Source organism: Macrobrachium nipponense, chromosome 13, assembly GCF_015104395.2.
Source record: "Macrobrachium nipponense isolate FS-2020 chromosome 13, ASM1510439v2, whole genome shotgun sequence".
Classification (NCBI taxonomy): domain Eukaryota; kingdom Metazoa; phylum Arthropoda; class Malacostraca; order Decapoda; family Palaemonidae; genus Macrobrachium; species Macrobrachium nipponense.
Window position 1 is genome coordinate 4,878,163 of NC_087206.1, and position 17,663 is coordinate 4,895,825.

The 17,663-nt window shown below is 37.8% G+C and overlaps 1 protein-coding gene across 1 annotated transcript in view; it reads right to left on the bottom strand.

Moving 5' to 3' along the window:
* Window positions 1-17,136, bottom strand: part of LOC135225562 (KRAB-A domain-containing protein 2-like) — a 74,444-nt gene extending 57,308 nt beyond the window's left edge. Inside the window, exon 1 of the mRNA XM_064264832.1 lies at window positions 17,025-17,136. Within this exon, the coding sequence (XP_064120902.1) occupies window positions 17,025-17,136 (112 nt within the window). The remainder of the gene's footprint in view (window positions 1-17,024) is intronic.
* Between the last annotated feature and the right edge of the window lie 527 nt (window positions 17,137-17,663).

A 17,663-nucleotide genomic window follows, 5' to 3' on the forward strand; every position in this document is an offset into this window, starting at 1 on the left:
TATATATATATATATATATATATAATATATATATATATATATATATATATATATATATGTGTGTGTGTGTGTGTGTGTGTGTGTGTGTGTATGTATACATACACATGCCTATATTTATAATTAAATGTATATTTATATACACTTACCCACACATATATATACTATATATATACATTATACACACACACCCATGTAAATATATGTATATATACACACATAAACACATCCACTATATTAAGAATTATGTCTGCTTCCTTGATTATGCAAAATATATAGGATATATATAATCTATTATTTTCAAAATCTAAGTACATTGACACTCTTACAATTGTATGTATATACATAAATACACACACACATATATATATATATATATATATATATATATATATAATATATATATATATATATATATATATATATGCATACATACATACTACATATATATATATATATATATATATATATATATATATATATATATATATATATATATATATATATATATATATCCACAGCATACTACAAGGTACCAGTTCTTACACCTCAAAGAAATAACCGCCTATCTCACTGTCATTCCTAACCACCAAATCGTATCTTATATTTTTTTGTGGTGTAATCTTAACAGTTACATCAACTCATACAAAACTTTCAGCAAACACAGAAGGGATCCATCTCTTGGTCTGACGTTATGCAAAACTTTCTCTCCTTTCTTATTGAATTTCTGAGGCCGGAACATTTATCATTCTTGACAAGTTTGTAAATAGTAACAACGGATTCCGCAGTATCATTACAAGGGAGATATTTTCTTTTGCGAGGGAGAGTGATCGACCAGAACGTAAATAATTTACGTTTGTAGGAAGGAATAACGTGATAATAAGCAATCAAATTTTAGAAATTCTTTGGAACTGCCGAGCTCTGCTGTTTGTAAACTGGGGTATTATTTCTTTTTAGTAAAGAAACGTTTACTTTGGGCAACGGTTATTGTGCAAGGGAGAGTTAATTTTAGAATTTAAGAAACTGTATTGATGATCTCTTCATTACGATTGTTCTGCATTGATGAGGAGAGTCAGAACTTGCCCAAGTGAGAGTTACTAAGAATGAAAGAACCTATATTGATAATCTCTTCGTTACGAATGTTCTGCATTGATGAGGAGAATCAGAACTTGCCTAAAGTGAGAGTTACTTAGAATTCAAGAACCTGTATTGATAATTTTGCTATTACGAATCTTCTGCATTGAGGAGAATCAGAACTTGCGTAAAGTGAGAGATATTTAGAATTTACGAACCTGTATTGATATCTTCATTACGAATGTTCTGCATTGGTGAGAAGAATCATAATTTGCCTAAAGTGAGAGATATTTAGAATTTAAGAAACCTGTATTGATAATCACTTCATTACATGTTCTGCATTGATGAGGAGAATCAAAACTGGCCTAAAGTGAGAGTTAATTAGAATTTAAGAAACTTGTATTAATAATCTCTTCATTACACGTTCTGCATTGATGAGGAGAATCAAAACTTGCCTAAAGTGAGAGTTACTCAGAATTTGAGAAATCTGAAATGATAATCTCTTCATTACGAATGTTCTGCATTGATGAGAATAAAAACTTGCCTAAAGTGAGAGTTACTTGGAATTTGAGAACCTGTATTGATAATCTACTTAGAATTTAAGAAACCTGTATTGATAATCTCTTCATTACATGTTCTGCATTGCTGAGTAGAATCAGAAATTGCCTAAAGTGAGAGTTATTTAGAATTTAAGAAACTTGCATTGATAATCTCTTCATTACATGTTCTGCATTTATGAGGAGAATAAGAAATTGCCTAAAGTGAGAGTTACTCAGAATTTGAAAAACCTGCATTGATAAGCTCTTCATTACGAATGTTCTGCAGTGATAAGAATAAGAACTTGCCTAAAGTGAGAGTTAATTAGAATTTAAGAACCTGTATTGATACCCTCTTTATTACGACTGTCCTGCATTGATGGGGATTAGAAATCGTCCAACTGAATTACTTAAAACTAGATGAACCGATATAATATATTCCTCAAATGTAACTCATTTACATTTTCCAATGAAAACTTCGTTCAGATAATCAGGATCTATATCTGGTGTGTTGCAGAACGAATTCTAATGATGAATTCTGAAGAAATGCCATCAGATTTGATGAATAAAGTCAATATTGAATCTATGAGCAACACGCTATTCGCAAAAATCTAGCACGAATATCGTAAGGTGAAACAAAACGGCTTATTATTATTATTATTATTATTATTATTTTTCTTTTTTTTTTGCTCTATCACAGTCCTCCAATTCGACTGGGTGGTATTTATAGTGTGGGGTTCCGGGTTGCATCCTGCCTCCTTAGGAGTCCATCACTTTTCTTACTATGTGCGCCGTTTCTAGGATCACACTCTTCTGCATGAGTCCTGAAGCTACTTCAGCCTCTAGTTTTTCTAGATTCCTTTTCAGGGGTCATGGGATCGTGCCTAGCGTTCCTATGATTATGGGTACAATTTCCACTGGCATATCCCATATCCTTCTTATTTCTATTTTCAGATTTTCATACTTATCCATTTTTTCCCTCTCTTTCTCTTCAACTCTGGTGTCCCATGGTATTGCGACATCAATGAGTGATGCTTTCTTCTTGATTTTGTCAATCAACGTCACGTCTGGTCTATTTGCATGTATCACCCTATCTGTTCTGATACCATAGTCCCAGAGGATCTTTGCCTGATCGTTTTCTATCATTACCTCAGGTTGGTGCTCGTACCACTTATTACTGCAAGGTAGCTGATGTTTCTTGCACAGGCTCCAGTGGAGGGCTTTTGCCACTGAATCATGCCTCTTTTTGTACTGGTTCTGTGCAAGTGCCGGACATTCGTTTGTTACGTGGTTTATGGATTCATTTTTCGTATTGCACTTCCTACATATGGGAGAGATGTCATTTCTGTCTATCGTTCTTTGAACATATCTGGTTCCTAGGGCTGATCTTGTGCCGCTGTTATCATTCCTTCAGTTTCCTTCTTTAGCTCTCCCCCTCTGTACCATGCCATGTGTATCGCTGGCTAGTTCTTTGTCTGTCTCATGTATTGTCCGTGCATTGGTTTGTTGTGCAAGTCCTCTGTTTCTTTTCTCATTCTCCTGTCTCTGTAATAATTTCTGGGTCTTCGTCTACTTTTATTAGTCCTTCTTCCCATGCACTCTTTTAGCCACTCGTCTTCACTGGTTTTCAGATATTGCCCTAGTGCTCTGTTCTCGATGTTTGACGCAGTCCTCTATACTTAGTAGTCCTCTCCCTCCTTCCTTTCGTGTTATGTATAGTCTGTCCGTATTTGCTCTTGGGTGTAGTGCTTTGTGTATTGTCATATTTCCTGGTTTTCTGATCTATGCTGCGGAGTTCTGCCTTCGTCTATTCCACTATTCCTGCGCTGTATCTGATTACTGGCACTGCCCATGTGTTTATGGCTTTTATCATATTTCTGGTGTTGAGTTTTGACTTGAGTTATCGCCTTGAGTCTGCATATATTCTTTCCTGATCGTGTCCTTCATCTCTTGGTGTTTTATATATCCCCTCCTTCCATTATTCCCAGGTATTTGTATCCAGTCTCATCTATGTGTGTTTGATGTTGCTCCCATCTGGTAGCTTTATCCCTTCAGTTCTCGTTAATTTTCCTTTTTGTATGTTGACTAAGGTGCATTTTTCTATTCCAAACTCCATCCTGATGTCCCCAGATACAATCCTTACAGTCTGGATTAGGGTATCTATTTCTTTGATGCTCTTACCATACAGCTTGATGTCGTCCATGAACATCAGATGGTTAATTCTGTTGCCTCTTTTATTGAGTTGGTACCCGGCATCCATCTTCTGTAGTACCTTTGTCATGGGAATCATGGCTACTACCAAGAGTAGTGGGGAGAGTGAGTCGCCCTGGAAGATCCCTCTCCTGATATTAACCTACGCTAGTCTTATTCCAGAGCTTGTAAGTATTTTATTCCAGTTGCGCATTGTATTTTTGAGGAAGATGATGGTGTTTTCCTCTGCCTTATATATTTTCAGGTATTCTATTAGCCATGTGTGTGGTATCATGTCGAAGGCTTTCTTATAGTCTATCCATGCCATGCTTAGGTTGGTTTTCAGTCTCCTACTGTTCTTCATTACCATTTTGTCTATCAGAAGCTAGTCTTTTGTGCCCCTACACTTCCTTCTGAAGCCTTTCTGTTGGTGGGCAGAGTGGGTTAGGTCGTCAATGGACTGGTTAAGCAACATTGGGGCTGGTCAGTCGTTGGATGGGTGACCGCTCTCCTCGGCGTTGATTCCTTGGGAAAGGATCTTTACCATAATTTCCTCAGTCGACTCAGCTGTAAATGAGTACCTATCCCTTGATGGGTAGGGTCCAACTATGGGTTAAATAGCAAAACTCAGCAATGATGTTAAGAAATGAAGGAATAAACGACAACGACGTAAATGGAACCTCTGGCAACAGAGGACCTTCGTCCGGCAGCCAGGTATTCAACCCAATTGAAGGGGAAGACGGTCAGGTACTTGGAGGTCGTCATCCAGCAACTGACCACAACAACGCCAGTAACCAACAGCCTGAGATTGGAGCTACAGAAGCAAGCCAAAGAAAGATATGGACAAGAGAAGAAAATAAGGAAATATGGAGATTAATTATTTTTATTATTATTATTATTTATTGGAAGGAGACCCTCTTTCAAACAAGTCTAATTGAAAGATATTGCTGCATCAGCTGCATTCAACTTGTAAATAGCCTTCTCTATTTTTCTAATAATAGAAAGCTATTATTAGAAAAATAGAGAAGACTATTTACAAGTTGAATGCAACTGATGTAGCCATATCTTTCAATAAGACCATTATTATTATTATTATTATTATTATTATTATTATTATTATTATTATTATTATCAAGAATAAGAACCCCTTTATGCGGAAGAAGCCCACAAGAGAGGTCATATTCAAACTCCAATATGTTGATTTTATTACTTATTATTTATTATTTATTATTATTATTATATATTTTGTTATTATTATTATATTATTAATTATTATTATTATTTTATATTATTATATTCAGATGAAGATGAACCTTGTTTATGTGGAAGAAGCCCACAAAAGTGGTAATTAACTTGAAATTTAAACTTCCAAAGAAAATGGTGTTTATTTTTATTATTATTATTATTATTTTTTCTCTCTATCACAGTCCTCTAATTCGACTGGGTGGTATTTATAGTGTGGGGTTCCGGGTTGCATCCTGCCTCCTTAGGAGTCCATCACTTTTCTTACTATGTGCGCCGTTTCAGGATCACACTTTTCTGCATGAGTCCTGGAGCTACTTCAGCTCTAGTTTGTTTTTTTTTCTAGATTCCCTTTTCAGGGATCTTGGGATTGTGCACCCTATGATTATGGGTACAATTTCTACTGGCATATCCCATATCCTTCTTTTTTCTATTTTCAAATCTTGATACTTATACTTTTTTCCCTCTCTTTCTCTTCAACTCTGGTGTCCCATGGTATTGCGACATCAATGAGTGATATTTTCTTCTTAACTTTGTCAATCAACGTCACGTCTGGTCTATTTGCAGTATCACCCTATCCGTTCTGATACCATAGTCCCAGAGGATTTTTGCCTGATCGTTTTCTATCACTCCTTCAGGTTGGTGCTCGTACCACTTATTACTGCAAGGTAGCTGATGTTTCTTGCACAGGCTCCAGTGGAGGGCTTTTGCCACTGAATCATGCCTCTTTTTGTACTGGTTCTGTGCAAGTGCCGGACATTCGCTTGCTATGTGGATTATGGTTTCATTTTTCATATTGTACTTCCTACATATGGGAGAGATGTTATTTCCGTCTATCTTTCTTTCAAACATTTCTGGTTCTTAGGGCCTGATCTTGTGCCGCTGTTATCATTCCTTCAGTTTCCTTCTTTAGCTCTCCCCTCTGTAGCCAATGCCACGTGTCATCGCTGGCTAGTTCTTTAGTCTGTCTCATGTATTGTCCGTGCATTGGTTTGTTGCGCCAGTCCTCTGTTCTGTTTGTCATTCTCCTTTCACTGTATATTTCTGGGTCTTCGTCTACTTTTATTGGTCCTTCTTCCCATGCACTCTTTAGCCACTCGTCTTCACTGGTTTTCAGATATTTCCCCAGTGCTCTGTTCTCGATGTTGACGCAGTCCTCTATACTTAGTAGTCCTCTCCCTCCTTCCTTTCGTGTTATGTATAGTCTGTCCGTATTTGCTCTTGGGTGTAGTGCTTTGTGTATTGTCATATGTTTCCTGGTTTTCTGATCTATGCTGCAGAGTTCTGCCTTCGTCCATTCCACTATTGCTGCGCTGTATCTGATTACTGGCACTGCCCATGGGTTTATGGCTTTTATCATATTTCTGGTGTTGAGTTTTGACTTGATTATCGCCTTGAGTCTCTGCATATATTCTTTCCTGATCGGGGGGGGGGGTGTCCTTCTTTCTTGGTGTTTTATATCCTCCTTCCATTATTCCCAGGGGTATTTGTATCTTCAGTCTCATCTATGTTTGATGTTGCCCATCTGGTACTTTATCCATTCAGTTCTCGTTACTTTTCCTTTTTGTATGTTGACTAAGGCGTATTTTTCTATTCCAAACTCCATCCTGATGTCCCGAGATACAATCCCTACAGTCTGGATTAGGGTATCTATTTCCTTGATGCTCCTCCCATACAGCTTGATGTCGTCCAAGAACATCAGATGGTTAATTCTGTTGCCTCTTTTCTTGAGTTGTTACCCGGCATCCATCTTCTGTAGTACTTTTGTCATGGGAATCATGGCTACTACGAAGAGTAATGGGGACAATGAGTCGCCCTGGAAGATCCCTCTCCTGATATTAACCTCTGCTAGTCTTATTCCAGAGCTTGTAAGTATGGTATTCCAGTTGCACATTGTATTTTTGAGGAAGCTGATGGTGTTTTCCTCTGCCTTATATATTTTCAGGCATTCTATTAGCCATGTGTGTGGTATCATGTCGAAGGCTTTCTTATAGTCTATCCATGCCATGCTTAGGTTGGTTTTCAGTCTCCTACTGTTCTTCATTACCATTTTGTCTATCAGGAGCTGGTCTTTTGTGCCCCTACACTTCCTTCTGAAGCCTTTCTGTTGGTGGGGGATGGTGTTTGTCTCCTCTAGGTAGTTGTAAGCCTTTCACTGATGATACCTGTTAGTAACTTCCACATTATTTGGTAGGCAGGTGATAGGCCTGAAGTTACTGGCTATATTTCCCTTACTCTTGTCTTTTTGTACTAAGGATGTTCTTCCTTTGGTCATCCATTTGGGTGCATGGTGATTTGAGATACAATGCTGGAGTTGTTCTGTTATTCGTGGGTGTAGGGCCTTGAAGTTTTTGAGCCAGTATCCATGGACTTCATCGGGACCTGGGGCTTTCCAGTTTGGCATTTTCTTTATTTGGTTTCTGACTTTGTCTGTCATGATCTCTGTGAATCTTTGTTTTATTCTCCCTGTTTCTTCTTCCTTGACTTCCTGGAGCCATGTTGCATGTTTGTTGTGTGATACCGGATTGCTCCATATGTTTTCCCAGAGTCTCTTACTTGGTTCGGCTTCAGGAATTTCTTGGTGGTTGTCTTCCCCTCTTAGTTGGCTGTATTGTCTTTTCTGGTTGGTTCCAAATAGTTTGTTCTGTTGGTATCCCTTATTCCTGTTCATGTACCGTTGGATCTTATGTGCTTTGACCTTAAGCCTCTGTTTTACATCTTCTATTGTTTTGTTTAGTACTTTGTATTTCTCGTTGAGTTCCTCCCTTGTTTTCTTGCTTCTTAGCCTTTTTTCTGCCATCATTTTTCAGTTTACTCAAGTCAGATCTCATCACCATGATTTGCTTTTCCAGTCGCCTTTTCCAAGGAGGTTGTTGTTTTGGTTTCTGTTGGGTTGGTTGTGCTGGTGGTGTTGGTGTTCGATTCCCCATCAGTTCTGCTAATAATCTTGCTCCTGCATATGCCAAGTTATTTGTTTCAGTGATACTGATGGTGTGTATTATTCCCATTATTTCATTGACCTCACTTGTTTTCTCCCTTAATTTCTTGGTGTTGTAGGCTTTCATGGAGGGGATATTTGTTCTCTCTGTATCAGGCTCCATCTATTGTCTAATCTATTCTACACATCCCGTTTTCTCTGTTACTTCGTCGGTGTATCTTGGAGTGCCGTTGTTTGATACCTGTCGTCTTCTGTGGCATCGTCTCTCAGTTCGTCTTCGTGTAATTCGTTGTCGTGTGACATTTCCCTTTCCAGTTCTTCTCTTTCTGTTGGGGAGAGCCAGTTCTTTTTCTTTATGTTCCTTACTTTGTCTGCCAGCCTCTGCACTGTTTGGGGGGTGTTATTCCTCTCATTCCAGATGTTGACCAACCTTCCTCTATATCCTCTCTCCGTCGGGTTGCTTCTGATGTAGCATCTCCATATTTCCTATTTTTCTTCTCTTGTCCATTTCTTCCTTTGGTTTGCTTCTGCAGCTCCAATCTCAGGCTGTTGGTTATTGTCGTTGTGGTGGTCAGTTGCTGGATGACGACCTCCAAGTACTTGACCGTCTTCCCCTTCAATTGGATTGAATACGAAGCTCCTCTGTTGCCAGAGGTTCCATTTACGTCGTTGTCGTATATTCCTTCATTTCTTTCCATCATTGCTGAGTTTTGCTATTTAGCCCATAGCTGGACCCTACCCCATCAGGGATAGGTACTCAGTTACAGCTGAGTAGAATGAGGAAATTATGGTAAAGACCCTTTCCCAAGGAATCAACACCGAGGAGAGCGGTCACCCATCCAACGACTGACCAGCCCCAGTCTTGCTTAATCAGTCCATTGACGACCTAACCCACTCTGCCACGGCGCCACTTTATTATTATTATTATTATTATTATTATTATTATTATTATTATTATTATTATTATTATCATCCAGATGATGAATCCTATTCATATGGAATAAGTCCACAAAAGGTGATAAATAAATAAATAAAAATAAATAACTCAATCAATCAATCAACTGATCATTAAATATATTTATTAAGTAATTATTATGTAAATGTAAGTAAAAAAGAGAAACACCTGTTCAGGATACGTCAGCAGAGAACGTGAATGAATATGGTGTAAGACAAAAGAAAATATGAAGCACATAAAAAAAAAAAATCTTGTGTACCAACCCTGTGACCTCTGCCCAACATTGTCACAATTCCCAATACAATGAATGAAATGAGACCAGGGCATCATGATACGCTCATTTGCATATTTATGAGTGGGGCCATTTTCATTATAACAATGGCTGGGAAATAATTACTAAATCATTAGCCCTAACATACCCGGTTCGTACTTCGGTTACTGAGCTAGATAGTGTTACAGTAGACATTTAAAAAATGTTTATATATAAAAAAATCTTTTTATCAAGTTTTGGATGTGTGTATGTTAAACTTATGTATTTTGGTCTTGTGTTCTTGAATGTTACGAAAGACGGCCAATATATATATTTTTTGGTATAGAACACCTGAATTAAACTGCCACTGTAATTACAAGGTTATATCCTTATATATATATATATATATATATATATATATATATATATTATATATATATATATATATATATATATATATATATATATATATATATATATATATATTTATGTATAATGACATTATATTTGATTTGCATTCACCACTTATTAATACATAATTTATATATGTAAATACAAATGCATATATATATATATATATATATATATATATATATATATATATATATATATATATATATATATATATATATATATATATATATATATATATATATATATATATATATATATATATATATATATACTATATATATATTATATATATATATATATATATATATATATATATATATATAATATATATATATATATATATATATAATATATATACTATATCACTATTGGTGGGTTAAAACCAAAATTTGTTTAGGAATAAAAGAGTAAAACGTAAAAGTAAAATGTAGATTATTTATTTCATTTTCAGGATTCCTGTCCCCTAATTACTTCAGAACGAAAAATTGACTGAGTGAAAAAATGAAAATAATTTTTGCGTAAATTTAACGGGGATAGACTAAGGGCGGTTAGAATAAATGCCGCATTGCATCGCATGAACTCGCTCTCTCTCTCTCTCTCTCTCTCTCTTTCCACATTTCTCTTCTTTTCTCTCTCTCTTATTCCCCCATCTCTCATTCTCTTTCTCTCTCTTTCACATTTCTCCTCTTTTCTGTCTCTCTTATTCCCCCCTCTCCATCACTCTCTCTTTCACATTTCTCCTCTTTTCTCTCTATCTCTCTCACATTTCTCCTCTTTTCTCTCTCTCTCTTATTCCCCCCCTCTCTCTCACTCTCTCCCTTTCACTTTTCTACTCTTTTCTTTCTCTCTCTTATTCCCTCCTTTCTCTCATTCTCTTTCACATTTCTCCTTTTCTCTCTCTCTCTCTCTCTCTCTCTCTCTCTCTCTCTCTCTCTCTCTCTCTCTCCCCGTCCCCCGCGCGCACAGAGTTAAAAGGCCACACAAACTTAAATTGCTTTCTCAAATATCTCCAGCGGAAGGCGGTCCACACAGACACGAACAATTTAAGACAACAGATACTGTAGGCGCGGGACGCAGGAGAAATTGGTTTCCTAGGCCCGCCGATACTTCCAGAAGTTACGTCAAGAATCGCGAGCGGTAGACGGCAGGAAGAATTGCCAATGCGAAGTATCGCAAGTTTGCTAAAAACAAGAAGTTGGTCAAAACAGTATACAAGAATTCTCTAGGAAATAGCTAAATTATTATTATTCGGATGGTGAAACCTATTCGTATGGAATAAGCCCACCTTAGGGGCCACTGACTTGAAATTCAAGCTTCCAAATAATATGGTGTTTATTATTATTATTATTATTATTATTATTATTATTATTATTATTATTATTATTCAGAAGATGAACCCTATTCGTATGGAACAAGCACACCACAAGGGCCATTGACTTAACATTAATGCTACAAAAGAATGTGGTGTTCATTAATAATAATAATAATAATAATAATAATAATAATAATAATAATAATAATAAAATAATAATAATAATAATAATAATAATAATAATAATAATAATAATAATAATAATAACACCTAGAGGAGACAAACACAATCCCCCACCAACAGAAAGGCTGCAGAATGAAGTATAGGGGCACAAAAGACCAGCTCCTGATAGACAAAATGGCAATGAATAACAGTAGGAGAAGGAAAACCAACCTGAGCATGTCATGGATAGACTATAAGAAAGCCTTCGACATGATACCACACCCATGGCTAATAGAATGCCTGAAAATATATGGGGCAGAGGAAAACACCATCAGCTTCCTCAAAAATACAATGCGCAACTGGAATACAATACTTACAAGCTCTGGAATAAGACTAGCAGAGGTTAATATCAGGAGAGGGATCTTCCAGGGAGACTCACTGTCCCCACTACTCTTCGTAGTAGCCATGATTCCCATGACAAAAGTACTACAGAAGATGGATGCCGGGTACCAACTCAAGAAAAGAGGCAACAGAATTAACCATCTGATGTTCATGGACGACATCAAGCTGTATGGGAAGAGCATCAAGGAAATAGATACCCTAATCCAGACTGTAAGGATTATATCTGGGGACATCAGGATGGCGTTTTGAATAGAAAAATGCGCCTTAGTCAACATACAAAAGGGCAAAGTATCATGAACTGAAGGGATAAAGCTACCAGATGGGAGCAACATCAAACACATAGATGAGACTGGATACAAATACCTGGGAATAATGGAAGGAGGGGATATAAAACACCAAGAGATGAAGGACACGATCAGGAAAAAATATATGCAAAGACTCAAGGCGATACTCAAGTCAAAACTCAACGCCGGAAACATGATAAAAGCCATAAACACATGAGCATTGCCAGTAATCAGATACAGTGCCGGAATAGCGGAATGGACGAAGGCAGACCTCCGCAGCATAGATCAGAAAACCAGGAAACATATGACAATACACAAAGCACTACACCCAAGAGCAAATACGGACGGACTATACATAACACGAAAGGAAGGAGGGAGAGGACTAATAAGTGTAGAGGACTGCGTCAACATCGAGAACAGAGCACTGGGGCAATATCTGAAAACCATTGAAGATGAGTGGCTAAAGATTGCATTGGAAGAAGGTCTAATAAAAGTAGACGAAGACCCAGAAATATACAGAGACAGGAGAATGACAAACAGAACAGAGGACTGACACAACAAACCAATGCACGGACAATACATGAGACAGACCAAAGAACTAGCCAGCGATGACACGTGGCATTGGCTACAGAGGGGAGAGCTAAAGAAGGAAACTGAAGGAATGATAACAGCGGCACAAGATCAGGCCCTAAGAACCAGATATGTTCAAAGAACGATAGACGGAAATAACATCTCTCCCATATGTAGGAAGTGCAATACAAAAAATGAAACCATAAACCACATAGCAAGCGAATGTCCGGCACTTGCACAGAACCAGTACAAAAAGAGGCATGATTCAGTGGCAAAAGCCCTCCACTGGAGCCTGTGCAAGAAACATCAGCTACCTTGCAGTAATAAGTGGTACGAGCACCAACCTGAAGGAGTGATAGAAAACGATCAGGCAAAGATCCTCTGGGACCTGCTATCAGAACAGAATAGGGTGATACATGCAAATAGACCAGACGTGACGTTGATTGACAAAATCAAGAAGAAAGTATCACTCATTGATGTCGCTATACCATGGGACACCAGAATTGAAGAGAAAGAGAGGGAAAAAATGGATAAGTATGAAAATCTGAAAATAGAAATAAGAAGGATATGGGATATGCCAGTGGAAATTGTACCCATAATCATAGGAACACTAGGCACGATCCCAAGATCCCTGAAGAGGAATCTAGAAAAACTAGAGGCTGAAGTAGCTCCATGCAGAAGAGTGTGATCCTAGAAACTGCGCACATAGTAAGAAAAGTGATGGACTCCTAAGGAGGCAGGATGCAAACCGGAACCCCACACTATAAATACCACCCAGTCGAATTGAAGGACTGTGATAGAGCAAAAAAAAAAAAAATAAATAAATAAAAAATAATAATAATAAACACCACCAATGTCTTTATGAAAATTCCAATAAATGATATAAGATATCCCAAATCATAATTAGAATCGCGCCCTTTCTAAAGCAGGATGAGAGAGAGAGAGAGAGAGAGAGAGAGAGAGAGAGAGGAAAAAAATTTCTCGTCTTTCGGAAATTCCTGGAAGTTTTTTTTTTCTCTTTCCAGGGGGAAAACTTCCAAGGCCGACAGGTAATGGGGCAATTTCCTTAATGACATACAATTATCGTTATCATTATTTCAAGGGAAAATGCTCCTGAGTTTTTTTTTTTCAGCGTATCGGATCAGGGGAGAGAAAACCTGACTAAGGGAGATGTTTGTGTTTGTTTCAAGTTCAAAGACTTTTTTAAATTTTTAAAAAAAATAAGTCGTAAGTTTTTTTTTGTTTATTATGCATATAGGAACTGGCACTGGAATGCAGAATTCAGACCAAAGGCCGAAGAGCTGGGACCTATGAGGTCATTCAGCGCTGAAAAGGAAATTGAGAGTAAGAACTGGAAGGTGTAACAGGAGGAAAACCTCGTAATCGCACTAAAAAACAATTATGTGAGAGGTGGAAGTCAGAATACCAACTGAGGTTGAGTAAAAGGAATGAAAGGGGTTGCAGCTAGGGACCAAAGGGACGCTGCAAAGAACCTTAAGTAATGCCTACAGTGCACCGCGTGAAGTGGACTGACGGCACTAACCCCAACGGGGTACAGTGCACATATGCATGAAACGGATTTAAAATTATTTATAAGGAGAACAGAACTTCTTTACTGGAATTAAATTATATATAATAAAGGAAGCAAAACTTGTCTGTATATTTTTCCACAAGAAATTTCTAAAAATTCATTTCGTTGATTTAAACTGTATTCATAATTATTATAAAAGACTTACTTAATTGGAATTAAGTTGTTTAAAAAGAGTAAAAAACCTCTATTTTTCCATAGATTTTACGTTTATTTGTGTAAAATTCTATCAGAATATTTTTTTTATCTCTATATCTGGTAAGAGCATAACAATTATTTAGTGGCCTGTCTATATTTCACATTCAAGTTATCAAGTTATGTTTATTTAAATGATGGAAGCTCTCTTTAACATTAAAAATATATCGTATTATTGGAACTATTTCTAACATTTTGAAAGACTTATTCTTTTTAATGACAACAATAGAGTATGTAAGCTTGTTTTCATCTCGTTAAACGAGATAAACATACAACGGGAATCAGAAAGTAATTAATTTCTTCAATAGAAAAACTGATTAGTCCATGAAACAAAACAAAAATAGTTCTTTTCCCGAACGTAAAATCTAATTTCCCATTTTCGGACATCACGGAAACCAAAGCAAAATTCGCTACAATGAAAGCATTCACGCACGTGCCTATTCATTTCAATGATAAACCCACTCTATGCGAGGTAGATTTTGTAACAGGAAATCAAAGTAGAGACAATTGTATTGTGTGTGTGTGTGTTTTTTTTTTTTTTTTTTTTTTTTTTTATTAAACCGCTGAGCCGGCTTTGTCTGTCCGTCCGCACTTTTTCCTGTCCGCCCTTAGTTCTTAAAAACTACCGAGGCTAGAGGGCTGCAAACTGGGATGTTGATCATCCACTCTAATATCATCAAACGTACCAAATTGCAGCCCTCTAGCCTCAGTAGTTTTAATTTTGATTTATGTTAAAGTTAGCCATAATCGTACATCCGACAACGATATAAGCCAAGCCACCACCGGGCCGTGGTTCAAGCTTCAGACAGCATTACACCGCTGACACCGAAAGATAGATCTATTTTACGTGGCCTTGATTATACGATGTACAGAAAACTCGATTGTTCCGAAGAAACTTTCGCTGATTTTTTATTTTTTTTTATCCAGTTTACTGAAACCTGAGAGCGAAAAATTTATATATGAATATTTTGGAGTATAGGAAAAGAGAAACTAGCTGGCTTTTATTTTATTTATTTATTTATTTTTTTTTTGCTTGTAACTCTGGGCAGGCAACTGCATCAACCAAACGGTGCTTCGTTTTCTAGTATCAGGTTTTAGTATTGCTCCGTTTACTAAGAGTTTTATTTCTGTTTTCCAACAAAATGTTTAATAGTTGGCCCAGTGCACATTCGGAATCTTCTGACCTCCGAATGTTTTAGCAAGGAACGAATTCGTCTCCTGAATTTAGGTGTATTATTTTTGTACTGGTTCTGTGCAAGTGCCGGACATTCGCTTGCTATGTGGATTATGGTTTCATTTTTCGTATTGCACTTCCTACATATGGGAGAGATGTTATTTCCGTCTATCGTTCTTTGAACATATCTGGTTCTTAGGGCCTGATCTTGTGCCGCTGTTATCATTCCTTCAGTTTCCTTCTTTAGCTCTCCCCTCTGTAGCCATTGCCATGTGTCATCGCTGGCTAGTTCTTTAGTCTGTCTCATGTATTGTCCGTGCATTGGTTTGTTGTGCCAGTCCTCTGTTCTGTCTGTCATTCTCCTGTCTCTGTATATTTCTGGGTCTTCGTCTACTTTTATTAGTCCTTCTTCCCATGCACTCTTTAGCCACTCGTCTTCACTGGTTTTCAGATATTTCCCCAGTGCTCTGTTCTCGATGTTGACGCATTCCTCTATACTTAGTAGTCCTCTCCCTCCTTCCTTTCGTGTTATGTATAGTCCGTCCGTATTTGCTCTTGGGTGTAGTGCTTTGTGTATTGTCATATGTTTCCTGGTTTTCTGATCTATGCTGCAGAGTTCTACCTTCGTCCATTCCACTATTCCTGCGCTGTATCTGAATACTGGCACTGCCCATGTGTTTATGGCTTTTATCATATTTCCGGCGTTGAGTTTTGACTTGAGTATCGCCTTGAGTCTCTGCATATATTCTTTCCTGATCGTGTCCTTCATCTCTTGGTGTTTTATATCCCCTCCTTCCAGTATCCCCAGGTATTTGTATCCTATCTCATCTATGTGTTTGATGTTGCTCCCATCTGGTAGCTTTATCCCTTCAGTTCTCGTTACTTTGCCTTTCTGTATGTTGACTAAGGCGCATTTTTTCTATTCCAAACTCAATCCTGATGTCCCCAGATACAATACTTACAGTCTGGATTAGGGTATCTATTTCCTTGATGCTCTTACCATACAGCTTGATGTCGTCCATGAACATCAGATGGTTGATTCTGTTGCCTCTTTTCTTGAGTTGGTACCCGGCATCCATCTTCTGTAGTACTTTTGTCATGGGAATCATGGCTACTACGAAGAGTAGTGGGGACAGTGAGTCTCCCTGGAAGATCCCTCTCCTGATATTAACCTCTGCTAGTCTTATTCCAGAGCTTGTAAGTATTGTATTCCAGTTGTGCATTGTATTTTTGAGGAAGCTGATGTTGTTTTCCTCTGCCCCATATATTTTCAGGCATTCTATTAGCCATGTGTGTGGTATCATGTCGAAGGCTTTCTTATTATTATTATTATTATTATTATTATTACTAAAACCTGAGTCCTACGCATATGGAACAAGTCCACCAAAGAGGCCACTGACTTGAAATTCAAGCTTTAAAGGAATATTATTATTATTATTATTATTATTATTATTATTTTATTAAAAGTAATGGCTACTTCAGCAGCGTTACACTTGTAGAGATTCTTCTCTATTTTGCGAATAGCGGCTTTTTCCGTGCTACTTAAACAGGCTAGTAGCGCGCCTATAGAGGTCATGGTCAAATACAGTGTCAAAATAGGTGTATATATTTGAATTTTACAGATAAACTATGATACCATAGTCATCAAAGTCATTAACGATTTTCTCTCTCTCTTTCTTAAAGCGAGCTTTCGTCTGAGCTGCCAGACATCCTCGGGCTGGGAAGCTGAGGGTGGACTGACCTTGGTGCGGTGTGGCCGGTGTCCCGTTGTTGTTTAAGATTAAGCTGGCCTTGTGCCAGCATGGGCTCTTGCTCATAGAGCAGCCCGTAATGCGGTGTCCGGTGTCCGTCATCCTTATATCTGTGGTTGACAGCAGGGGGTCTGCCCCATGCTTGTCTCCTATTGGCTGGTGGCGGTGAGTCTTCGTTTTCATTGGTTGCCTGAGCCAGGTATCAAGCCACTTTCTTCGAGCCGATGGTTGCGTTGCAGCATATCCTGCAGCCGCCTGGACGTCCTGAGCGGCGCTGTAACGTTGATGGGCATTGCGCTACGCTGTGGGACGTCACGGCTAATTTGATTTCCATCGGCTGGAGGAGTACCTCATTCGGGGGCGTTGTCTTCCGTGGAGTTGTCGTGATCGGTGGTGTCATTGTTGGTGGCAGGTCTACTCATACTCGTATTCCAGCTCCTCTCAATTTCTGCTCGAGGAAAACTGTCAGTAGACTGAAAAGGTTCAAAGGACAGTCAACAAAAACTCAACTTAAACTATATAAATCACTAGCCAGGCCACAGCTAGAATACCCAGCAATCATATTTGGTGCACTGAGTAAAACAGCACTTAGTAAAATGCAAGCAGTTCAGAATAAAGTTCTGAGGCAA